Genomic DNA, 24,661 nt, shown 5'->3' with positions numbered 1-24,661 from the left:
CGTCTCTGATTGGTTAATAAATAGCTCGCTTAAATTTATTCAAGAATAGCCCCCCCTTTTGCAAAAGGGGGGGCAATTGTTGAAAAGATCCTATTTTTGAAATAGAGGAACTGTTCGCCGTTCGCCCCCCCCCCCCCCCCCCCCGCGCGAGCATAGTGGCATGCAAGTTAACAAAGTAATGTGCTATAACAAATTTATTTGGGGGGCTTAAAGGAGGGGGGGGGGGGGGGGGGGGGGGGGCTGAAATAATTGATCCAGAAGGAGCGTGCACGGTCCGATAAAAGAAATGGGGAGGGGGTCAAGAACAATATTTTAGAAGTCTTCATTGTTTTTTTTATTGGAGGGGGGTGGGAAGATAACTGCCAACAATTGTTAATTGGTTGAAGCTAAGCACTACAAAGAGAGACTTCGTACATAGTAGTTAGCTCGCTTTCAAAAGAACTACATAAAAGCAGTTAAGAGCACACTAATGACTAGATTGTTACCGGGAAGGCCTCGTCAGCTTTAGGATATGGTCCACAGACCATATGTCGAATTGCCAGCGAACTTTAAAGTTCAGGATATGGTTTATTTAAGGATTTCATTTTCACTAATTGATAACAAAAACCTGAATTTGCTGAATTCGCAGAAGTTAAACAGCTAAACATTAAAACCTTAATTGCAGCAAATGCAGTTACGAGTATTCGCATAGCTCACTATTTACGGAAGTTTCTTGACTGGTCAGTGAATTTAAAGCCGGCCTATAATAAGATTTCATGGAGTATTGAGAGGCAATCCTATTGCTTGCTCTAAAATTAAATCTAATTGATTGTTTCGTATTTTATACAAAAAGCAATACAACTATCTTCCTTTGCAAAAATCAACTAAGTAAGGGGGGTAGACTGGGTTACTTTGATCCATTTAGAACAGTCAATCACAACAAAAGAAGGCAACCTAATCAAGAGTTTCAAGGTAGCTGACAGGTCAGGCTCAATGACACTAAGTTTGTGGGACGATCAGGGTGCAACAGTCAATGGCGGCGACATTATTTTCTTACAAAAAGCGTTAGTTCTCTTTATTAGTTGGGGAATATTATATCAGTTCACTTGATTATACTATTATATTCTAAGTTTTGGGGATCTTGTACAAGATAAGTTAGTTTTCGAGTTACTAACCAACTAAGGTAACTTGGAGCTATTTTGCTAAGGGTAAATACATTCAACTTTAAGTTGGGAATAAGTTCTGAAAGATTCACAGCACACATTTTTAAACCTCAAAGCCTGCATATAAAATTTTTCTTAAAAAAGTTTATGCATTTTTCCATCATTTTAGACAAGCTTCGGTGTTTCGGTCTTGTCTGCAAATCCAACTAATGAAGGGTGGAACTATTCTGAAGAGAGGTGACTTTTGCATGCTGTTTGTGGAGACGCCCTTCTTAAGTGGTCCCAACCCTGAGTTAGACAGCGTGCCTTCTACTTTCAACTCTTCAGAAAACACCAATTTAGTTCGTATAATTTTGCTACTTCACTTTTTTGCATCGAAAGTAATGAACGCCACCTCGTAACCCTTCTACGAGCAATTTATTAAGCGCAATGCATCATTTTCGTTCCTCCAATTCTAAAATAAATTTCGGCAAAACTTAAAGCCGTAATAATCACAAGCAAAAATTGAATATGCTTTTGCGCTAATAGCAGTTTTGCTGCGCTAATTATTATTAATCGCCAAGCCGATGAAAGATTGTTTTTCCTTTGGTAAAATAAAGATGTACCCTATAAAAAACGTGCAGTTAAAACTGCTCATTCGCTTGATTACCAGAAAATTAAGAGTTTCATCAGATGTTCAAGCATTAATAGGGTCGACAGAATCGGAGAGGTGTTCAGAGTTTTTGAGATGAAATAAAAAGAAACATCTTTACAATAAAATATAATACATGATATACAAATCCTGCATTCTTTACAGGACAATTTGACAAGTTTCGTGATCTGAAACGGCCAGTGAATTTCCCCAATGATTACTTTTACAGCACCCCCTTACTCATATTACTCCCTTCAAATAAAATTTTACTTGAATTCACTTGAAAAAGTACCTTCTGTATCTCGCGCTTTATTGTTACTTGAATTTGCTAATGTTCGTAGCACAAAAATTACGCGATGCTAGAATAATAGATCACAAACTGAGTTTGCACTGGTATGTGAAACAGCGGCAATCAGTGTTCTCTTGAACAAGAAAATATTTCAAGACCCCCATAAGAGGGACTACACTGGCGCTACTTGCACTGAACAAACACAAAAGGTCTACTTCACTAAAAATGTTTTCCTGGTAAATTATTATTCATGTTAAAATAAACAGCAATTCTGTTTTTCGCACCTCATTATTTATTTAAAAGTGCATGTAGCTGTTTTGTTCACATATTATGCCTCGGAAATCTTCAAATCAAAGATTCATGTTGCGTGTATCAAGTAGGCTAACATGATGGTTGTTGATTAAAAAATAAAGACAAATATATTTGCAGATTTCTTTAATTTTTGACAAAACACTGCAGAATTTTTGCCAATAAGCCTATTTTTTTTACCTGAAGCACAGGGTTAAATTGTAAAAGTAGAAAAGCAGCGCCAATGAAACCACCGGAAAACTCAACGGTTTTGGTTTGTCTTGAAGTTATAAAACATTTGAAACGACATGATTTATTTCTTGGAACACAAGATTTGCTTATGATAATAAAATTGAATTCCGGTCGTGATAATTTGTTCAGTTGTGATAGTTTCATATCAAGTCCCACGGACCGGTGAGGCATGGCCATGGCCCGCGAGGCATGGCCAAACGCGCTAAATGCGCAGCTATTTAATAGTAAAGTGGGGGGTTTTCTGCGGGGGTCTATTTCCTTGGGGGTTTATTTCCTATCTAAAAAGAAGTGTTTTTTTCCCCGTGGGTTTTCCGCAACTGATTGTTTCGCTAATCTGATAGACATTACATATTTGAGAAGTCATCGATTATTTCTTTAAGATTTGGATAAAAATTGAACTGTCAAGGAGTTGAGTAGAAAAATGAACGCCTAAAATGTTTTCGAGTATTTAGACAAAAATGAACGCCTAAAATAATTTTGAGTACTTATTTAGAACTTGTAAAGCTATCCAAGAATCGTGGTTGACGCGGTGAATTGTAGAAACTCCTGTATAATGCTTTGAATGGAAAATTATTAGTACTGCCATAATCCGCACTACAGAAATTCACCGCTCAATTTCTAACTTCGATATTTTTTTTTTCGTGTTATCACAATTCACGGACTTGTTTAGCAAAATTTTAAATTTCTTAGCGCCCGCTTTATTTTACCGATGTAAAATGGCAAGAGAAGCGCGGAATGTAAAAAGTTTCACATCAATGCAACATGAAGCGAGCGAGAACAATTGTTCTGTATAGATAAGCGACCCATAGGTATGGACAGATTATGAAACGTTATATGGCCTAAGGTACAAAAAATTAAGTTGAGTTATCAATTTTTTCAAATTTTTTGATAGACCGCAACTTTATCTAATAACTATTGAACTTAATATTGAATTAATTATTGAACACTAAGCACAAAAATAAGCGAAGATACTTGGCGTATGACAAATTAAAAAGGTCAAATTTTTACCAGAAGTTAAGCTTACACAGAATTAATGCTTAAAATCCTGTCCTTTTTGGTGTCGGTTTTGGGCTTTATCTTTAGTGTTCAAACAGTTGATTACGTTGATTCTGTATGATTGTTTTAGCAATATTAATATTCTAAAATGGTATAATAGTTTTTACCGATGCTCATGTTTTTTAATTTCGATTCTGATTGTATTGAGATTTGTCAGTATTGATTTTGTCAGTATTGATTCCTGGTCAGATCTGGCTATTTTTTATTTCCATTGGTTCCGATTGGTTCAAATGATTGGTTCCGAAATTCATGCTCCGGTTCTAAGACGTTGTGACTCAGTCATTGATTGTTTGCTAGAAAACAAAAATTGTTTCTCTGGTTGCAGCGGTTCTCAAATGTTAATTACAAAAGGTGGGGGGTTTTGTTTCACGGTGGTAATTTTTCCAATGTAAATTTTCTCATAAAAATTATTGTTCCCAAAATTCCAGACCAACAGTTCCTGACCGTTAATAGAAAAATACCGCAATTATCTTTAAAAATTCCGGATCTCGTTATTTCTTGTGTTGTAAATGCAGTGTTTTTCTGACGGTGATCACAAACTGTCGGTTTGTAATTTTAGCTAAATTTTTTTCAGTTATTTAATCCATCATCTTGATGTTCTACTCATGATAGTGCTTAATTTTTTTTCAAAATTTAGTGCTTGACTGAAAAGAAGATATAAGGTTTTCTACACAAGGTGATGGGGAAGTGGCTGGTAAAGAGGAATCTTCATTCAAATTTTGATTGTAGTCATGGAAAATGCTGCTTCACTGTTCTGTATTTTGGTATTTTTCCTATCATTGTGTAATTATGAACTTCCACTATCTATTGTATTAATTGACAATAAAGTTCTTCAAGTTGAACATTGGCCAATGAATTGTTAAACACATACGTAAAAGAGCGTACGACCTATTTGGTCCTGATAATATGTTAAGTTGTAATAATCCCTTAACAATTCCCACGGGCTGTCGAGGCCTCACCAAATGCGCTAATCTCATATTTACTGTTTCGAATAGAGTATAATTACAGCCAATAAGATAAAAAGTAATTTTTGTTGTGTCTCACTTAATAATTTCGATTTTTCATCGTGTCGATTCGATGTCCGGCGCAAGTTTTGTAATTTAAGGCTTGTTTTTTCGATTATTCTCATGATGTCTTCTAGAAATTTTAAGATTGCTCTGAAAATGTTTTTTTTTGCTTTTGCTGTTCATAGAGCTCATTAGCTGCCTGAAATGTTCAAAAGTACCATAGTTCTCTTTTGTTCTCATAGAAAAAATTAGTTATAGACAACAGTGCGGATTTCATTAGATTGAGGAAATTGAACTAAAAAATTACCGGAGGATTTCCAAGAAAGTAATGGAGGTAAGAAGGTCGTCAATTTTATTCTAATTCTCCGGAAAGTCAGTGAACTTGTGTCCATTAGGTGAATTAATTTTCGAGGATTCCCCGATCTTTATCTCGGGTTTTCACTCTGGTTAAAAAAAATCTTTCAAAAATCATTTTCAGTTAACAATTTAATCACTTGTTCAAACGTTTTTTTTTCAAAAATTGCAAAAAATTTTTGCATGCTTGCTAAGAAAATTTATAGTAAAAATTTGCTCAAATCTGTACCGTCTGACGTTTCTTGTCAGCCAAATGTTTCTTCGTTTCTGATTTTTAACGATTCCAAACCCGCTCTATCCATTTAATAAGATTTTTAATTTATTAAGATAACTGTGAGAATTGAACCGGAACAGGATAATAGTAACAGAAATTATCTTAAAACTTGAATGACTGAAAATTGAAATTGCCCAATTTCTTGCTTTTGCTTTTGGTAGCGATTTTCGTAGTTATCCTCCAGAGATAAATCAAAAATTGAAAACTCTATATGTTTGTAAGGCCTTCTGTGAAAAAATGCAAAAAAAATTGGCGTTTTGGTTTAAATACATTGCAATCAATCTTTTTCCATTTTATAAAAAATAAATTTCAAAACTTGCAATTTGTAAAAGTTCGGTTTTTGTATTTTTTTCTGAAACATGTTGACCAAATTTTGTGTAGCATAGCACTTGTTCAGTGGCAGCTTCCAAGTTTCGAGTTTTAAGATAATAAACATTTTTTTGAAAAACTCGTATAGTTTTTGTGTTCTGTTTCGGAGAATTTTTTGGGATCCAATATAGGATTAAGTTTCCAATTTTTGGCTCCGTTTACAACTAGTTGCAAAAATGGTTTCCGTGGTTATTGTTTTCTGTTTTCAGAAAAAAATCAAGCGTTACAATTCGGATAAGTTTAGCGCATTCATCAACGTTTGATTACAATTGAACCCATAATGCAGCTCTTTAAACTGATATTGATATTTCCTTGTATTTTTTTGTCTTTTTTAAATAGACAAACAAAGAAGACTGTTTTTGTTGAGAAATAAACAATAATTTAGAGTTCTAATGTTTTATGGTAAAATGAATGGTTATATTGGTGGTTAGTATATAGTTCGCAAATGAGTTTTTATCTTCACAAATCTAAAACGGTTTAAAAAGTGCTTCCATTTATTTATTGATAATTGAATTGAAATATATCTCTGAGATCAAGCTTTCATTCTTCCAATGTCTGATATAACAAACCATCAATGAGTTGCGATTCAAAACTAAAAATTCCAGTTTTCAGACAGGCTGAGATGATTTTGTGCTTGGAATAAGTTGGAAAACTGAATAGTAAACTTTAAGAAACTGAAGTTAATCATTCTGTTTGCATTTGATGATTTCTTGAAATAGTTTCTCCCTATGCGATTATCAGTTTTGCAGAAATCTTATTACAAGATAAATTTCTGTGTTACAAGATTTAACAAGTCATTTTCCTTTGCAAGATACTTTCTCGTAGGAGACAAACTTTTTCGCAAGAATCTTACAAGACGTTACAAGATAATCTGCTCTCTCGTCTGGGGCACCACTGGGCAAATAATATGGCAAAGCTATTACAAAATTCTCTCGATTAAGGTGCCTCGAACAACTTTATTCAACCATTCTGTTCAATTTGAAAGATTGTTTCAAGTTTATTAAGGAAACTCTGAATTAATTTTTAAAATAAATATTAAAATTGTTTTAAATAAATGTGCATGTATATATATATATATATATATATATATATATATATATATATATATATATATATATATATATATATATACATATATATATATATATAAATATATATCTATGGTATCCCTTGAGAATTGCTTCTAAGGATTTATTCAGAAGCAAACCATATTGGGTAACCCTTGCGACCCCTACTATAAACCTTGGAGCTAAGATCAGTTTTGTATCTTGACTTTTTCGCACTGAAATTGGTTTATATGCAGCTGATTTTCGAGTCGTTTTCATCCCTAAAATCAATTCACCATCTTTATCTAATAATCACGGATATATATATATATATATATATATATATATATATATATATATAAAGCGCAGAGAAAAGATTTGATATATCAAAGAATTATCAAAAATTCCAGAACAAGAAAGCTTTATTTTTTTTGCGTCCTGAATGTTATTTTGAGGTGGAAAAACACTCTGAAGCTAGAAAAAGGACTCAATATATCCGGTTAGATCGTTCCATTTATTTGGTTGTTTTATTGAAGTTAAAAAGAAGAAAAGTCCCCCCAAAAGGTTTTGCAGCATTGAGGCATCCCTGAAGAAGTATTGTTTTAAGCTGTCCCCAGGTTCCGTGAGGTGCCATTGGGCAGTTTTAAAAAAATAACATGCCTCACAAAAAGGCTCTAAAACAAAAGAAGCGTCTTGTGAAGATTTTCTATGCGGTATATGTGGAAACAATTGTACTGCATTTAGCATACAATGCTTCAAGTGTCTCATATGGTTCCTGCACAGACCTGTCAAAGGAAACTTTTAGAACACTGGGGAATATTAATGGATGTTTTCGGGCATGTTTACTTTGTCGAAATCAAGTCGTGGTTCGTCAAGATCAGTCAAACATTAAAGATGAATTATCTCAAAAAAAATTGAGGATATGAAAAGCAACTTGAAATCTGAAATGGAATCAATCAAAACTGAAATTCACGATTGCATAAGAAATGTTCACACAAATATGAATTCGAAAATTTCCGAAAAGGAAAAACAGCTCTCTGCAAAAACACCAAGTGACAAAAATTAATTTCAAAAAAGTGAAAACCAAAACCGAGTTGCTGAGAAACCCAAAGATAGTACGGGAACAACTTTTTTTGTGGCGCTGATCAGCTACGAGAAAAAAAAAGTAGAAGAGCTGGCACAAGCTTTTGGAATTGACAAAATCATGGTTAAAGATGTCTTCCGGCTGGGAAAGTTTGACGAAGCAACACAAAGAAAACGTCCAATTATAGTCAAGTTGACTAATCCTTGGAACTTTCGACTGCTCCTGATGTCGAATCAAAAACTGAGAGCTCAAAATATTTTCGTGAAAGCTTTCTTATCCAAAGATAATTGGGAGAAGGAAAAAAAGTTACTTGACTATCGCTTCAAACGTGCTCAAAAACTGAACATTAACAGATCAGAAATCAAAATTGGATCAGGAGCGTTGTTAGTCGAAAACTTGTTCGTAGACATAACTCTCTCAGTAGAAAAAAATTGAAAGAAGAATGATCATCAGACAAATTCACGTTCATGACTAGAGGAAAAACAAGTAATGAAGATAGGTTTATTGAACTGCCGGTCGGTTTTAACAATTGATCGCAGAATGAATCTTGATTTTTTACTAAAGGAACGTGATATTGACCTACTTTGCTTAACAGAAACATGGCTCACAGATGAGGTAAGAAATCCAGAAGTTTTCCTAAATCTGCAATTTTTTGTGGAGTCAAGAAAAGATAGAAAAGTTGGAACTCACGGTGGTACTCTTATTGCTCACAATACAAATCTCTATTTCAGTCAAGTGACAGAAATTGAAACAATCTTTGATTTTTGGTCATGTTATGTTTATTTCCTAAACGACCTTGTTTTAATATTCATCACCTTGTAAAACCCTCCACAAAACAGCAAATACCGGGTTTCTGATACTGATTTTCAAGTTCAATACAAATATTATTATTTAAATTGGAGTGGCTTTTCAACTCTAGTACTCAGAAAAAATTAATAATTAATGGTGATGTAAATTTATCACATACTGACTGGAATACACTTTCTAGTAGTAACGAATATGAAAAAAGTTTCTTAGAAGAAGTAGATGCTCTGAACTTTTGCTCAATCCGCAACTTCAACTTTTGTCGCAACATCTTTCTGTGCACTAATCTGGAGAAATATAACCTAGCGGTTGAGACTAATTCCTTCTCTGAGCACAATTTGTTCGTAGCAGAAATTTCTGTCAGACTCACAAAAAAAGAACAAAAGCCTCTCTTCCAAAAACTCAACATCAACAAGGCAGATTGGAACTTATTAATCTCTTTTGTTTTGAAATCCCAGCTCTGTCAAACAGGTGTCCCAATGACTTGCTTCATTGTTTTTTATCGGAGTTTTTACAAAGCTTGCGAAAAATCAATGCCTCATATAACAAAACGCAGGCTTGATGCACCATCTTACATGTCTTCCCATAGTGTACACCTAGAAAACAAGTTGAAGACGCTAAGGAAAACAAACAAAAGGTCAGAGAAAATTAGAAAATTAGAGGTGGAATTGAATTTATACTTGCATAAGGACAAAAATTTTTATCGAGGGTTTCTGTATTTCAACAAACAACGTTGCGTACAAATTTTTGCGACAGCTAAATCAAGAACAATTTTAACGCTTGCCAATTTCCCTAAGTCTGGAAAAATAAACACGTGCGTCCTCATCACAAAAATGATAGCAAAACGGAAATTAAAAATTACAAACCAATTGCAATGCTCTGTGCAATTTCTATAGTTTTTGAAAGAATAGTTTACAAACACATTAAGAAGACAGTCGAAAGGAAGCTTTGCACTGCGCAACATGGTTTTTGGCAAAAGCATTCAACAGTAACCCAATTGATACTATATTGTGATAACTTATATCACGCTTTAGATGATAATTCATCCCCAATAGCAGTTTACTTGGACATTGCTAATGCTTTTGATACGATTAATTTTAATACTGTTCTTCAAAAGCTCGCTCGTTTTGGATTTGATGAAAAGTTTTTGAATTTTGTTGCTTCATATCTAGTTAATCGACAGCAGAGAGTAAAAATTGCAGACAGTTACTCGGCTTTCTCTGAAATCTCAAGCGGGGGTCCCAAGGGATCAATATTTGCTGTGTTTTTGTTCTCCGTGTACATAAATGACCTACCTGATCAACTTATTAATAAAACATTTCTTTATGACGATGATACGAAAATAATAGGACAGATTTCAAGTGAAGATCTTCAGTTTGATATAAATAGAGCTATCGAATGGTCTGTTTCAAACAAACTAATCAGCTTTGACAAATTCAGCATTCTCGTGTTCTCATACAAAAGTACATATGATTCGTCCACAAAGTTATTTGCAGAAGGCATTGTCATCAAAACGAAAAACAAATTATAGACTTCGGTTTAATTTTTACATCCAGCATGACTTGGAATGGTCACCTCGGAATATCCATAAAGGAGGGGTATCAAAAACTGAATCATTTAGGAAGAGTTATACCCCGCACCACAAAAGAAACTGTCAAATGCACAATGGTGAAAACATATGTATTCGTTTCGGTTTTTTATGCGTCAAATGTCTGGAATCCAGGACCACAGTATCTGCAACGCTTGGAAAGACTGCAAAGATCATGTTTAAAATGGATAACCTGCCGTTCATTTTTGGGTGACAAAGAATACGTTGAGAGCCTAATTCGAAATCGCCTGTTGCCATTCAGTTATTTTCTAGTACTTTACAACCTAATTCTGCTTAACAAGATTTTAGTGGTCTTAACTTCTTTGAATGCCTCAGACCACTGGTCAATAACTTTTGGTTGTCCCAAGACCGGATCAAGTGAAAAATTTTTTATTGAAGCCAGATTAACATTGCGGAAACGTTCTGAAAATATTTAGTTTTATAGAGTGGCCCTATTCAATAATTCTTTGTCTCAACTTAACAGTTTTTCTAACTATTCACCACACAAAAATTCATGTCAGTTTCGAAGAGAAGTGAAGAGCTTTTTGGAAAGGGAGGCAGTGAAAAGATTCAAAAATAAAAGTTACACTTCAGGATGGAAAGTTTTCGATAAATTTTAATTACTGAAACTGGATTTCTCCCCTAATCAGGGGACTACCAAGCTGGTTGTAACCATGTTTGGTTGAATTCGTTATTATTATTATTATTATTATTATATTTATATATATATATATATATATATATATATATATCTTATATTTTAAATGAGTGACAGTTTATAGAGCTGCATGTTTAAGAGCTTCGGTTGGCATGTTTAGGAGACCTGTTGAACAAGCATAGTTAAGCGGACTCATAAGTAGAGCTCAATGACCGAAAACGCGCTTTTCGGTCAATGTCCGAAAAACTGATTCGGAAGCGTTCAATGACCGAAAATACTCAGATTCCAAAGAAAGTCAACGACCGAGAAGGAAAATCTAGGCAAAATGACCAAAAATTACGGAAAATCATGGGTTCTTATTTGGTGATGCAAATTATATATTCCTGAACAAAGAAAAGCTAAGATTCAAATTTTTTTAGAAATGGGAAAAACCTCGATTTTCCGTTTGATCGCCTCTGCCTTGGTCTTGGCTTTTCTTTTTTTTGTTGTTTTTTTTGACTTTCTGCTTTTCGTTTTTCCCTCATTATATCTCATTTCTGTTTTTTCGTTTTTCTTTGTTCTTTCCTTCATTTTTTATTCTTTTCTTTCTTTTTGTCTTTCTTTTCTCTGTTTCTTTTCTGTCTTTTGTTTCTGTCTGTCTTTTCTCTCTCTATTCGTCTTTTCTACCTGTTTTCTTTGGTTTTTTTTTGTTTTTTTCTTTTCTGTCTCTCTCTTTCTTTTTTCTTTTTTCCTTTTCTTTTTCGTCCGCCTTTTCTCTTTTGTTTGTTTCTTTCGTTTCTCTTCATTTTTTTTCTCTCATTCTTTCTGTTTGTCTTTTCTGTCCCTTTTCAATTTTGTTTAATTTATCTTTTTGCTGTCTTTTTTCTCTTTCTATCTATCTCTCTCCTTCGTTTATCTTTATTGACTGTTTTTTTTCCCTGCTTTTCTCAATCTTTCTCTCTTTTGTTCCTCTCTTTCGTTTCTCTCTTTAGTTTGCCGTTCTTTCCTGTTTCTTTTCTGTTTTTGTCTTTGTTTTTTGTATTTCTTTTCTGTTCTTTTTGGTTTACTTTTCTTTCTCTCTTTCTTTCTTTTCTTTTCTCTCGCTTCTCTTTCTTTTCTCTCTTTTTCGGTTCAACTTTTTTTCTTTTCTCTCCTGTGTTTCCCTCTTGTGTCTCTCCGTCTTTTCATTCTATTTTGTCTTTTCTCTGTATTTTTTCTCTCCTTGTGTCACTTGCTTTTTTCTCTCTCTATCTATCTCTCCTCTTTCTCTTCTGTCTTTTTTATCTTTCTCCTGTCTTTCTTTTTTTTGCTCTTCTTTTTTTTGTTTTTCTCTCCTGCTTCTATTTTTTGTTCCTCTTTTTTTCTCTATTTTGTCTTTTTTTGTCTTTTTTCTTTTATCTCGTGGTTTTCGCTTTCGTCTTTCTTTCTTTTCTTTCTTTTCTTGTTTTTTTTCCTTTCTGTTGTCTTTTGTTTCTTTTCTGTCGTTCTTTTCTCTTTCTTTTTGGTCTGTTTTCTCTCCTTCATTATCTTGTTTCTTCTCTCTTTTTAAAGGCTCCTTAAACTTTCATCCTAAAGTATTACACGTGTTACGCTACGCCACCTTGTAGAAGGCGGTTATCTTTACGAGTCTTATTGCTCCTTAAATATGCAAGTTAACGAGCCAATAAAGTTGAACACAAAATTGCTGGATCTTGGAGGTAATATACTGAACCAAACACATTCCAATTGGTACAGTCGCCACCGGCACTCCCCCACCTGAGGTGTTTGATGTCGTCTCCGACCTCCGTCTGGGCAATCTTGACTGCGATCACGTGACAGTAATGTAACGGAATATCTATTGCTGATGAATGAGGGGCATGTTTTCCAGCCCGAGGTGGTACGAAAATTAAATTTAAAACTTTTCTTTTATAAGATGTTCTTGTTATGCTTTTGCGGGCCTGCTAGTATATATAAAATAAAATAAAATAGGATTACTGAGTACGGAAAAATCTTCAAATTAACTGCCGCCTGATAATTTTGCACAACGCTCGTTTTTTCCTTTTCAAGAATTTTTCTCACTTTTCTATTATTGGCCGAGTTACCAAAACATGAAAAAATAGTGCTGCAAAAGCGTACAGAGATATGTAGTTGAATTGTTCAAGTGAAAATTGTAGTGTTCTTTGTCTTCTTTCTGGGTCCTAAATTTCACAACATGAATCTTTTTAACTCGTGATTTAGTCTGAAAGTGTGCTTGATTGGAATGCCAGGAGAGTATAACAAAAATTATTCTGTGCCTGACTTCTGTAACCATCATATATCTTCCGACTTCCCTTCAATTTTAACGAGCTACCTAGAATCTGATCTTTTTTTTAAAATAATTTTGGCAACAAATATTTTAAAAAAATGGAGTTAGATTCAGTCAAAATAGCTGCTTCTCTGATTTTTTGCGTCGAACAAAAACTTGACATTGTAGAATGCTGTAAGGTTTATCTATAAATAACTTGCTTTCATTTATTGCTCATTTTGCTTGCTTTCATATTAACTTCTCCTATAGTCAAAATTTTGAGTAGAGTGAGATTCAATGATAAAAAATTTGGTTACATTGTGCAGTAGAGGTTTTTCGAAAAACGTTCTATTAAGGGGATCCCTAATGTGCGGTGGCACAGAATGCTCCAACCCTGCTGATCCACATTCTTGTCTCAATCAAACAGACGAAATGACACATGAAATTGTTTATATGTCAATTTCTCATGTAGAGAGCTAACAAATTATTCAAGTGAACTGCAAAGTTTAACGAATAAAAAAATTGAAATCCAGAGATCAAGATCTATGCTGTTTTCCCGCTAAATATGAAACTATCTTGTACTTTAAGTAAAAAAAGTCAGATGTTTATTTCCGATACGATTTTAAATTCTCATTTAGACTTATAAGTGAGCACAAAAGTAAAAAAAGAGTTGACTTATGAGCTCACGTATAAATTTGAACCGAGATTACAGACCAGAGAGGTCAAATAAAGTTCAAAAAGAGGTTAACTCGGCTATATAATCAGAAGACAAGTAACAAGTAAAGTAAGTCGGGTTCGCTACTACAACTTCTCAAGGGATTGTTTTGGTAAAACAGTTATGGGTTCATATAAAAACCTATATGCAAAAATAAAAACAAAAACGATCCTTAATATAACTAAATCTTCATTCAAAATAGTTGAGGCTAGTGTTTGGAAAATTGTTATAAAACATCACAGTTTATTAGAAAATCTGAAATCGTTAAACGCTAAAACATTATTAGATAATCACAAGCTAAGTCTTAAGTTTGGTTTGTCAAAATTGCTCTTAAAGTTTGTCAAACGCTTGTTATAAAACATTACCTGTATTATTATAAACGCACATATGCGAACTTGAGAAAATATTAATCCTGAATACAATTCCATTTCTTAAAATTTTGATCTTAAAAATTGAATAACTTGGTTCAAGTCGACAAAATTTCACTAGCACTACCGGTATTAAACTTAGTATTAACAGTTGAACTATGCAATCACTTAAAAATCTAAATTGATAAAGTAAATCAAAATAAAGGCCAATCAAGCTAGATAATCACAAGCTAACTCGTGAGTGAGGTATGCCGTAACTCTTGTACTAAAAAATTTGCTATAGAAATAATTAAAACTCGAATGAAAAAGGGCATACGTTTGAATGAACGGCATCTAAATCCTCTTGTTAGTAACAGTAGTTTTCAAGTCGGGAGAAGATTTTTGAGGGGAAATGTATTCCATAAGGTATTATTTTTGATGCGAAGTATTTTTTATTACATACACGTATTTGATACTTTCGCTGTTAAACGAAAACCAAAAAACCAAATGAATGAAAACAAAAATTCTAAAAAACACTAAAATTCTAATTTCTTTAACTTTTTACTTTAATTAAATGCCATAATTTTTATGTTTATCATGAGATGTCAATTCACACGGACTTCTTGATTCAGACATGGATGATTTTTGGCGTATTCAGACTTTAATAGATGAGATTGAGTGGCATGACTACAAAAACAACAACAGAAACTGTCAGAACTCAACTTTAAGTTTCAGTTTTGAAAACATTTAGTGCCCAATCACAGGAAATCATTCATGAACTCAGTCAATTGATAAATGATTTTATTCCAATACTGAAATCAGCGAGACCTTTCCTTCAAACAGTGGCAAAACTACACAGAAACTATCTACGGTCAAAACAAAATTTTACTATAAATGCTACAACAAATAGTTTCAAATGTCTATAAACTGTAAGTTTTAATTGTCTTCAGTGAGACTTCGTGGGAATTTCAGTTAAATATGTCAGTATTGAGACTAAGTATTATTAAAAATATAGGATTACTGAGTACGGAAGACTCCTCAAATTAACTGCCGCCTGATAATTTTGCACAACGCTCGTTTTTTCCTTTTCAAGAATTTTTCTCACTTTTCTATTATTGGCCGAGTTACCAAAACATGAAAAAATAGTGATGCAAAAGCGTAAAGAGATATGTAGTTGAGTTGTTCAAGTGATGATTGTAGTCTTCGTTGGCTTTTTTCTGGGTCTTAATTTTCACAACATGCATTTTTTTAACTCGTGATTTAGTCTGAAAGTGTGCGTGATTGGAATACCAGGAGAGTATAACAAAAATTATTCTGTGCCAGACTTCTGTATCCATCATAACTCTTCCTACTTCCCTTCAATTTCAGCGAGCTACCTAGAATCTGATCTTTTTTTCTAAAATAATTGTGGCAACAAATATTTTTCGGTAAGATATGAAAAAATGGAGATCGACGCAAAAAATCAGAGAAGCAGCTATTTTGACTGAGTCTATATCAGAGCTGCTTCTCTGATTTTTTGCGTCGAACAGAAACTTGACATTGTAGAATGCTGTAAGGTTTCTCTATGAATAACTTGCTTTTATTTATTGCTCATTTTGCTTGCTTTCATATTAACTTCTCCTATCACAAGCGGCTTTTCCTAATTTTTGTTAGCGATATGGTTTCTGGGACAGCTCAAAACTGTTTTAGGCAAAATTTTGATTAGAGTGAGATTCAGTGATCTAAATTTTGGTTACATGGTGCAGTAGAGGTTATTCGAAAAACGCTCTATTAAGGGGATCCCTATTGTGCGGTGGCCAACCCTGCTGATCCTAAATCTTGTCCAAATGAAGCAGAAGCAGACTGCCTTTAAAGAAGTAGTTAAAATTTTATATTATTTAGGCTTTGATAGACTTCTACAAAAATGGACATGTCTATGCAATAAAACGGTTCTTTTTGAGATCGAATTTCTTCGTTTTACTAAAATGAACACTTGAACAGACAAAATGACACAAGAAATTGTTTATATGTCAATTTCTCATGTAGAGAGTTGACAAATTATTCAAGTTAACTGCAAAATTTAACGAATTAAAAAAATGAAATTCAAAAATCAAAATCTATCCTGTTTTCCCGCTAAATATGAAACTATCATGTACTTTAAGTTAAAAAAATCAGATGTTTATTTCCGATACGATTTTAAATTCTCATTTAGACTTATAAGTGAGCACAAAATTGAAGAAGAATTGACTTATGAGCTCTTTTATATATTTGAACCGAGATTGCAGACCAGAGAGGTCAAATAAAGTTCAAATAGAGGTTACTTCGGCTACATAATGACAAGACAAGTAACAAGTGAAGTACGTCGTGTTTGCTACTAGAACTTCTCAAAGGATTGTTCTGGTAAAATAGTTATCGGTTCATGTCAAAACATATATGCAAAAATAAAAACAAAAAAGATTCCGAATATAACTTAATCTTCATTCAAAATTGCTGAGGCTAAAGCTTGGAAAAATGTAATTAAACAGTTTATAAGGTCTGAAACCGCTAAAACATGCTTTAAAAAATTATTAAAAAAACATGAGGTCGAAAGAACAAATACGAGGTCCAGAAATAAACATCTGACCCTTTTTCCAGTCTCAATTTCAAACTGCGAAGTATTTCAAGTGACAACTTAGTTATTATTTCGCTGATTGGATTTCTAATTAGTTTCAACTAAATTCTGGAAGCTCAACGCAGAATTAAAAAATGACCTCTGCACTCTTAAATCTGAATTGATATTGAAAGCTCAAATAAGGTCACTCTTATAAGATCATCACAAGCTATGTCTTAAGTTCAGTATGTCAAGATTGCTTCTAAAGGTTGTCAAACGCTTGTTATAATACATTAGCTTTGTTATTTTAAATAGAATTCCGTTTCTTCAAACTTTGATCTTAAAATTTGAATAACTAAATTCACTAACAATGTTGGGAACAAGCATAGTATTAACAAATGAACTATGCAATCACTTAAAAATCTAAATTGATAATTCAAATTAAAATAAAGGTCAATCAAGCTAGATAATCACAAGCTAACTTGTAAGTGAGGTATGCCATGACTCTTGTACTAAAAAAGTTGCTATAGAAATAATAAAAACTCAAATGAAAAAGCGCATACGTATGACTGAACAGGATCTAAATCCTCTTGTTAGTAACAGTAGTTTTCAAGTCGTGATGAGAATTTTTAGGGGAAATGTTTTCCATAAGTTATTATTTTTGATACGAAGTACTTTTTATTACATACACGTATTTGATACAATCGCTGTTAAACGAAAACCAAAAACCCAAATGAATGAAAACAAAATTCTCTAAATTCTAAAAAAAACTAAATTTCTAAAATTCTTCAAATTTTTACATTAATTAAATGTCATCATTTTTATGTTTATGATGAGAAGCCAATTGAAACGGACTTCTTGATTCAGACATGGATAATTTTTGCGTATGCAGACTTTAATAAATGAGATTGAGTGGCATGGCTACAAAATCAACAACAAAAACGGTCAGAAATCCAATTTTTACTCAAGTTTTAGTTCAGAAAACATTTAGTACCCAATCACAGGAAACCATTCATGAACTCAGTCAATTGATGAATGATTTTATTCTACTACTGATATAAGTGAGACCTTTCTTTCAGACAGTGGCAAAACTACACAGACAATATCTACAGTCAAAACAAAAGTTTACTATAGTTGCTACAACAAATAGTTTCATATGTTTAAACTATAAACTGTTAGCTTTAATTGTTTTCAATGAGACTTCGTGGGAAATTCAGTGAAATCTGTCAGTATTGAGACTAAGTAACATTACAACAAAAAACAAAAAGAACAACTAGTTAAATTGTTTTCAATGAAAACTTTTAGTGAGAAAGTCATCAAAATCACTAGTTACCGAAGTCCATTTCAGAGAAAAGCTTATATTCAGCATTAAAACAAATGCATTGCTTTTATTATACTTTGCCAGAAAGTCATGAGGAAAACCAAAACAGAAGTCAAGTGGACGCGACAAGTAGACAAAAAGAACTCTAGAGACCCAAAATCTATATTTGGGGTCTCTTTTAGGTCCCGTAATCCTAATCGTTGTACTCTTAAAAACTAAAAGGGGAAAAAAGGCTCCCATTTCGCTTCAGGGTTACAAACCTCATAAATGTTGGAAAAGGTAACCTAATTGGGCCAAAACTATCAAAAACTTTTAAATAACTGTCAAAAATCTGAACAAAATTAGTATAAAAATTGAAATGCTCCCGAAATTTTAAACCTTGATGACTCCTCGAAAAGGACAAAGTTTTAAAATGTCTATAGTTTTACCCTCTTTACGCTTGGCGGGATTTCTAATATCACTCAAGACTCTACGCGAATTATATCTATCAACCAAAATTGACAACAAAAAAAGACCCAGGTGAGCATTTAGTTCCTCCCCCCACAATTGGAGTCAGAACAATTATAAGTACAGCCCTTTCTTTAAAACAGCGCTTGGAAAATGTAGTAGTAATAAAAATTACAATTGGAGGATTGTTCTTAAAAGCAACAAAGATTTCAATCCCTCAAAACGAACGGCAATCAGTGAACCGTTTTCGAAATAACTCAGTTATCGCACGGGATGACGAATATGAATGCTTATTATCAGTACGGTTAATTCTGTTCAGAACAATTTGGCCATTTTTAAAAGTTTCTTTATTTTCTTTTTGCATGGAACGCCGAAAAAAAAATGCAGTAAATTTTTGTTTGACAAATTAACGTTACGATGTGCTAAAGCTTTTTTGAGCTTTGAATGTGGAGGCACCAAAATGATTTCGTCGAAAATTGTCCCAAAGTTAACAGAGACAACTGTAATAGGATAACTTTTCAGTTTGTTCTTTTTTCAAAAAGCCCACCGATTATGTTATTCTCAGCTAATTCCGCTTTCTTGTACAGCTGAGAGGTTAGGTAGCATTTATGTAAAAGCATTTTATAATTTCAGACAATTGTTTTAGACGAGAAATTTATCTTAGATTAAGAGAAGCAGTTACCTCATGCAAAACTTCATATTTGTTCTTAGATGCCTGAATAAATCTCAATTGACGAATTACAGGTAGCAAAGTCTACGGTTTCCAAACGCGCTTGTTAAATTGTCATAAAAAGATCTTAATATAGCTCCGAGGAAACTCTGCTGTCGACAATATTATATCACATAAAATTGGAGTACACATTCCGATAAATAAACAATAAGTTGCTTAAAATTCCTTTTGGGAAAATTTTTATCGATGAAACAATTTGTAAGGAGACTCCTCAATTTCGCAGAAAATTTCTTGTTCTGGAATAAAAAAACTGATTGTTTTCAACGCATCTTGTGTTATAGGGTCAGGGTTTCCATCCTCCGTCGATAAACAACAACAACTTGCCATATCAGAACACCAACAGTGCAATCAAACCCCCTATCAGCAATGTGCCGACAAATAGCCAGCAACAGCTCAACCAGCAAGCTGCCAATTCTCAACACCAGAACGTCATCAGCCAGCACTCAGGAACTATGGACAACCTTAGCTATGGTGCTCAACCCGGAAATCAAGCTACACCTTTCCATGGGATCCTTAGCAACGTTGGTGCTTTATCAGGACAGAACAGTTCAGGGTATAACAACATTTCTGCACTGGGAGCTTTAGCACCAAATCAGAGCATTCCAAATCAACTATCTGGCAATATGAACCCAAATTTTGGCAGTACCAGCAATCACTTTAATAATCAGATGGATCATAAAACAAGACCCTTCCAACCTCAAAGTCGTTTTTCTGGTCACCCTAGATGGAAAAACAATCACGGCAATGGCAATAATGCATTCAATAACGGACCCCGGCAAGCCGGACCGAACTCTCAAAACGGCGGCTTCAGACCTAGAAATCCACACGGCATGCTTGGAGCCGTGAAGAGCCACCAAAACAACAACAACAGCCACAGAAACCAGACAAAACACAATCAAAAGCCATATTAATAATCTTCAGCATAATAAATTGTCTTGCCATCTCCCCAACATTGAGAAGCTTCAATGCTCATCTCTGATTCACACAGAGATGGGAATTATTGTCCAGCAGTTCACTATTTCTCTTGTTCCTTATTGGTGCTACTCCGCTACAGTAGAGCCGTTTACTCTTTGTGTTACTTTACAATACAGAAGTCAGCGTTTTCTAAGCCGATTGCAGTTCAAATAGACGTTTCCAAATAGTCTTTTTTAAGGTGCTTTTAAGGTGAAGGCTAAGTAGCAGAGGATATTCATTGCGGAAATTATAAGAATGCGAGCTGGAGCTCACAAAAGTGTCAATCCGGATTGAGTTTCAAAAAATTCAAAAATCATTTTCATGATAATGCATTTCTATTTATATGCTTGATCCGAAAAAGCCATCGCCTTTTAGTTTCACTTTCCTTGAAAACACAGAAAGGGTTGAAATTCGAGTGATAATATATGTCCACTGAATGTAAAATTGCCCTGAGTATCATTTTAGTGAAAATGGGCGTCAAGAAATAGGTACAACAGATTAAAAACCCGTACGCAATGAATTTGAGCTATGAGTAATTAATTATTCAAGCTATGCTACCTTGTTTATTGTCAAATTTATGTTCTACGCATTTTGTGGAGAGACTTTGATTTGAAGCTAAACGCTTGCAATAAAAGCTTCCTTCGCTTAGTTTTGGGATCCATGTTCGCTTAAGTTTGTGCATTATGCTCTTATAAAGAATAGTGAGGGAACTTTAGAAAAATCTGACTGAGAGTCAAAGAGCAAAATGAAAACGAAAAAGGTTCTCGGAATAAAACCAATAACCATTCTCGGATTAAATTGAACAACTGAGCTTAAATCACACTTTTTTCGCAGTCGGAGGGAAGACCTTTTTATGGATTGGGTGACTATTGACATCTCTTTTCCTCTGTGAACTTGTTAGTGAAATGTGACAAATAGGGATGGACGGAATAAATTATTATGGCACTTATTGAAGTGGTAGACAGAATATCCAATCCTTTTCTAGTTTCATGAATGTCTATTCGATTTCTCAGCGTCCTTCGATTCATTTCAGAAAGTTTTCCAATGGAAACTAACTGACACGTAAGTCATGGCAGGGTTATGTTTAAAATGTTACAGCTTAACATAGGAACTATATTTGTGGAAAATACAGTTTTAATTTGAATTTGAGAGAAACAAACAAAAATTGAAAAGGTCACTTGCGATAGATTTGGGATCTTAAGTCCATGTAAGTTTAAGCTCAGCTGATTTTGGTTTCATAAAATGAAGGATTGGACATTTTTTACAGTGGTTCAAAAAGCAAAATACTCTTCTGAAAACGAGTGAGAATAAACAAGTTTTCAAGCCCACACAATTTTTGTTGTTGTTGTTGTTTGCCACAATCGTCTTGGTTTTCGCAGGTCTGGAGGCCCAGAAACTTGACGGCTTCCACTGGGTTCCTCAGGAGCATTTCGGGTGTCAATCGGGTCCTTCTTTTTGGGCAACTGATGCCCTAGTTGTCTTCTGCTGCCTCTTGGTAAGGTCTTCTCGTTTTCTGATATCTTTGGTGACATTGTTTCAAGAACTTTGGATGGAGCGTAGTTCTCAATGGCGTCCTTCACTTCAACACTGTGCATATCGTTGAGAATTCTTTTTTATTCTTTCGGCGTGACGTGAGTCTTGTGTTCTGTTTCGTTGAGGTATGGAGTTACATAGCGGTTGTATCTCCTCCCACACAACTTTTGTTTCCACCTCAGAAGAAAAATGCGTTTGTGGATTCTGTGATTTGATATAATTTTGTATCTCTGTGATTAGGTGAACGTAGTGAAACCAATGAAACCGCGTTGTATGCAGGACGTGGTTATGCAAAACATCCATTCTTGTAATTTTTTATTTGAATGTCAAAGTTAATTTAAATGATTTCATAAATTTCCTTAAAAAAACTGAAAATGAAGTGATAACGCGGCGATAGCTAATAGAAGAATTTTAGAACCTATTTTAGCATCTCTAGTAGTGGAAAATACAGAATGTTATATCTTTGAGATAATATAATGATGTAAATTTAGAAACAGGCAGCTGAAAAAAGGATAAGGGAATTTATTTTCGTGAACTATGCTATGCACTCAAAAATGAGTTTGCGCGATTTATTAAACGAAAAAAATGTTTGTAAAACAACCACTTAATTTCAATTTAAGCTGCATTTAATGTGCTTCTGATTGGCAACGCAATGCATGTTTTTTCTATCCTTCAATAGTTATGAGGACATTGTCTTTGAATGTTTGATGCGAGCAATACTTTTTGCAGTATTGAGGTCAAGAACATTGAAATGCTTAGGCTATGTTACGTGCATCGTATTTTCACTGTTATGAGAGTCTGCATGCCACTATATAAATAATTTTAGCCGCCTGGACAGTGATGCTATAGCAAATCATTACTGGAGAATAATATCAAAAGTAGACGCATGATTCAGTACTAATTCATAGTGGCCAAAGAGAAGTCAATTGAGCATTATGTTCAATTCAAATCCGGCATCCATTTTTTTTAAAAAAAATTACAATGATTATTCGGTTTTTGTTTTTTTTTTATTTTTTAAATAGAAAAAAAGACATCAAATTATATTTTTAAAAATTAAATCTGAAATTCTGGCCGAACAAAAAAGACATTTTTGTATAAAACAGTTGGGTAACAAAGTATGGCATTTAGAGGAGAGAGAAAGAGAGAGAGAGAGAGAAAGAAAATGTTTTGAATAGCAAATTGGAAATGTCTCGGCTGACAGATTCCTTTATTTGTCCTTGTTGACGTATAAATACTTTTCGTTAAAGCTTCCTTCGCTTAGTTTTGGGATCCATGATCGCTTAAGTTTGTGCATTATGCTCTTATAAACATTAGTCAGGGAACTTTAGAAAAATCTGAGACTCAAAGAGCAAAATGAAAACGAAAAAGTTTCTCAGAAAAAAATCAATAACTGTTCTCGGATTAAAGTGATTAACTGAGCTTAAACCACAATTTTTCGCAGTCGGAGGAAAGACCTTCTTTTGGATTGGGTGACTATTGACATCTCTTTTCCTCTGTGAACTTGTTAGTGAAATGTGACAAATGGGGATGGACGGAATAAATTATTATGGCACTTATTGAAGTGGTAGACAGAATATCCAATCCTTTTCTAGTTTCATGAATGTCTTTTCAATTTCTCAGCGTCCTTCGATTCACTTCAGAAAGTTTTCCAATGGAAACTAACTGACACGTAAGTCATGGCAGGGTTATGTTTAAAATGTTACAGCTTAACCTAAGAACTACATTTGTGGAAAATACAATTTTAATTTGAATTTGAGAGAAAAACCAAAAATTGAAAAGGTCACTTGCGATAGTTTTGGAATCTTAAGTCCATGTAAGTTTACGCTCAGCTGATTTTGGGTTCATAAAATGGAGGATTGGACATTTTTTACAGTGGTTCAAAAGCAAAATACTCTTCTGTAATTGAGTGAGAATAAACAAGTTTTCAAGCCCATACAACTTTTGTTTCCACCTCAGAAGAAAAATGCCTTTGTGGATTCTGTGACTTCATATAATTTTGTATCTCTGTGATTAGCTGAACGGAGTGAAACCAATGAAACCGAATTGTTTGCAGGAATTGGTTCTGCAAGTTATTCATTCTTGTAATTTTTTACTTGAAAGTCAAAGTTACTTTAAATGTGGAGGATCTCTAGTGGAGGAAAATACACAAATTATTTTTTCAGGCAGCTGAAAAATAGATAAGGGAATTTATTTTCGTGATTTCTGCTATAACAAATCATTACTGAATAAAAAAATCTCAAAAGAAGACGAATGATTCAGTACTAATTCAAGAAGGCCAAAGAGAACTCGATTGAGCATTACCTTAAGTTCAAATCCAGCATCCATTTTTTTTGAAATTACAATGATTTTGTCGGTTTTTTTTAATTTTTTCAAATTGAAAATAAGACACCAAATTATATTTTATCATATATATATATATATATATATATATATATATATATATATAGGGAGAGAGAGAGAGAGAGAGAAAGAGAGAGACAGAGAGAGAGGATAAAGGATTTTTTTTCGTGAACTCTGCTATGCACACAAAAGTGAAATGAGAACCAAAAAAATGTTTGTAAAACAACCAATTAATTTCAAGTTAAGCTGCTTTTAATGTGCTTCTGATTGGCAACGCAATGCATGTTTTTTTCTATCCTTCAATAGTTATGAGGACATCGTCTTTGAAAGTTTGATGCGAGCAATACTTTTTGCAGTATTGAGGCCAAGAACATTGAAATGCTTAGGCTATGTTACGTGCATCCTATTTTCACTGTTATGAGAGTCTGCATGCCACTATATAAATAATTTTAGCCGCCTGGACAGTGATGCTATAGCAAATCATTACTGGATAATAATATCAAAAGTAGACGCTTGATTCAGTACTAATTCATAGTGGCCAAAGAGAAGTCGATTGGGCATTATGTTCAATTCAAATCCAGCATCCATTTTTTTAAAAAAATTACAATCATTATTCGGTTT

At 33.7% G+C, this 24,661-nt stretch overlaps 2 protein-coding genes across 3 annotated transcripts in view; one reads left to right on the top strand and one right to left on the bottom strand.

Moving 5' to 3' along the window:
* The window catches only part of LOC142339313 (activin receptor type-1-like), a 361,804-nt gene that overhangs the window by 22,200 nt on the left and 314,943 nt on the right, over nucleotides 1–24,661 (bottom strand). Inside the window, exon 1 of one of the 2 annotated variants that reach the window (XM_075389265.1) lies at nucleotides 5,320–5,323. The exons of the other annotated variant lie outside the window; for it this stretch is intronic. The gene's annotated coding sequence lies outside the window, so the exon portion shown is untranslated. Of the gene's footprint in view, nucleotides 1–5,319; nucleotides 5,324–24,661 lie in introns of those variants that run through there. 2 annotated transcript variants of the gene reach the window in all.
* Nucleotides 782–20,354, top strand: LOC142339314 (uncharacterized). Its single transcript, XM_075389266.1, has 3 exons — nucleotides 782–1,043; nucleotides 1,312–1,483; nucleotides 19,495–20,354. The coding sequence occupies exons 1-3, from the start codon at nucleotides 973–975 to the stop codon at nucleotides 20,122–20,124; spliced, it is 873 nt and encodes a 290-aa protein (XP_075245381.1). The 5' UTR covers nucleotides 782–972; the 3' UTR covers nucleotides 20,125–20,354.

This window comes from Convolutriloba macropyga, chromosome 5 (genome assembly GCF_964194025.1).
Source record: "Convolutriloba macropyga chromosome 5, txConMacr16.3, whole genome shotgun sequence".
Taxonomy (NCBI): domain Eukaryota; kingdom Metazoa; phylum Xenacoelomorpha; order Acoela; family Convolutidae; genus Convolutriloba; species Convolutriloba macropyga.
This window is presented reverse-complemented; position numbering and strand designations above follow the sequence as displayed.

Bases quoted from the DNA above. Each gene is read 5' to 3' on its own strand.
- LOC142339314 (XM_075389266.1), top strand. From the start codon at position 973: ATGACACTAAGTTTGTGGGACGATCAGGGTGCAACAGTCAATGGCGGC. The intron at 1,044-1,311 runs GTTAGTTCTCTT...CCATCATTTTAG, and splicing joins ATTATTTTCTTACAAAAAGC to ACAAGCTTCGGTGTTTCGGT. The intron at 1,484-19,494 runs GTTCGTATAATT...CTTGTGTTATAG, and splicing joins CTTCAGAAAACACCAATTTA to GGTCAGGGTTTCCATCCTCC.